General features: G+C 37.3%; 1 protein-coding gene across 1 annotated transcript in view; it reads right to left on the bottom strand.

Moving 5' to 3' along the window:
* Positions 1 to 1,970, bottom strand: part of LOC106524119 (cleft lip and palate transmembrane protein 1-like protein) — a 24,168-nt gene that overhangs the window by 12,973 nt on the left and 9,225 nt on the right. The window contains exon 4 of the mRNA XM_014017792.1: positions 1,663 to 1,775. Within this exon, the coding sequence (XP_013873246.1) occupies positions 1,663 to 1,775 (113 nt within the window). The remainder of the gene's footprint in view (positions 1 to 1,662; positions 1,776 to 1,970) is intronic.

Here is a 1,970-nt window from a genome sequence, read left to right on the forward strand (position 1 = left end):
GGACTAAAGAGAGATGAATATGATTTAGATTTTTATTTCTGTGACTGTAAACGACCCACTGGAGACACGACATTAACAGCAGTCGTCTTTTCATTTCTTTAATTCCACAGCTGATGCTGCTAAAAATGACTTTTTTTTCTGGATCTCTGAGAGCAGAACTTCAATCTCAGAACTCGTAAACTTCTTCTTTTTTTCTTTGCGATGTCATTCATGAATGGACACTTCCTGGTATGTCGAGCAGGAAACGTTACCTTATATGGTGTTTTTGGGGTGGTAATTGTGCTAATCTCCTCTCCTCCTGCGCGAGCAGCTGGATATACGTTCATCASTTTATGCTGCTCATTTACACACTTTTCCTGAAGATAGAAGAGTTTGCTGAATCTGACGTGACATGTTCGTACGAACAAAAGTAAGAGAAATTTAGGATAAGAATACGAACACGTTCTTGCATGAGGCCCAATGCTTCTTGGCAATAAATCTTATATCATTGTAAAGCCTGTTAATTCCCCTTTTTAACGTTGCCACATTTGTAAGGAACATGCATTTATGGGACGAAAGTCACAAACACTAATTTCCTTACTTTTGTAATAAGTATATTTTTGATATACCTACACAAAACGTTTTAACAACAATTAGTAGCAACTATTAGAAATGCAATACCATAAGCACATATATGGTAATGAGTACTCTGTAAAGGTTATAAAGACTGTATCAGGTTGTAGCTCTAAGCACTAATTTTTGCCTGTAGTCCCTGACCCCCCAGCTGTTAAAAWTTTTTAAAAGAACAAATAAAAACAGATGATGCTATTCAATCTATATAAAACATTATGGGTGGATGAAACAGATTTTTACAGAGAGCAAATCTTTCCCACCAGAGTGATTTAAATTGGTCATGTGACTAGGACATGCAGGCATCCAGGGACTCCAGGGGATTAATCATCATATTAACTTTCATCGGCTAAATACCACAATTTATCAATTAATTCTTTGGCCAATGTCGCCCAACCCTACTGTAGATGGACAAGAAAATCAGGAGCTTTGCCTTTCAACTCAGCTCGTTTTTTCTCCACTGAATCTGTCTGTGTCTTCCTCATGAACCTGTGGCCTCCACTACCCAACAAGAACCAATCAAACAAAGAGATGGATGCTGTTATGATGCCAGAAGGCCAGCTGGGCCGAGTTCACAACATCATATTTTAAATAATAGTTTATGCATCTTGTCTATAAAAAAAATCATGAAATAAAAAAATCTAATACTTCAATAGCACGAACAGTTTCAGTTTTCCACCTGGCAGCCAACAAACTAATGGAGCAGGCCTGGTTGGGTCTGGCGCCTCATTGCATTATTTATGTACTGCAGCTGTTTTTTTTACACTGTCACTATTTTCTTTCAGTCTTTATCTTTTTTCAGCAAATGACCCAAATTTAACAGGGACAGGATTTATCAGTGAGTTAGATGTAAAGAAAAATTTTGTTGACAGCACTAATATTTGGATTTCTTGTGCAAAAATAAAGTTTGAATGTAGAAAAAAAATGTTTGCAAAATACATAAATGGGGTCTTTTTGTAATAAACCATATTATTACAACTCTTGGAATAAGAAGCAATAAAGCAGAGATTTGCAGAACCTTGGTTCTGGTCTGTAAATCTTCGTACGACTCACACTCTTATGTAGCGCCTCACGTCACTGGGAAGCCCCGCCTTACTGAAGCTAAAGTCCTCTGACATCATAGTGATTGACAGGTGCGGTCTCCAGTGTGATACAGGACTCTGTTTCTGTCGAGGCCACAGAAAGATAAAAAAAAAAACAATAATAAAGCACATTCTGCTGCACAGAAATGTCGACATGAGGATAAAATCTTTTACAAACACTGGTGTCACCTTCTCCAGGAGTTGAACTCCTGGAACATATATTTGAGGGTGCAGACTTTGTTCCATTTAATAGATTAATAATACAGTATGGCATTGACA

Source organism: Austrofundulus limnaeus, unplaced genomic scaffold (genome assembly GCF_001266775.1).
Source record: "Austrofundulus limnaeus strain Quisiro unplaced genomic scaffold, Austrofundulus_limnaeus-1.0 Scaffold177, whole genome shotgun sequence".
Taxonomy (NCBI): Eukaryota; Metazoa; Chordata; class Actinopteri; order Cyprinodontiformes; family Rivulidae; genus Austrofundulus; species Austrofundulus limnaeus.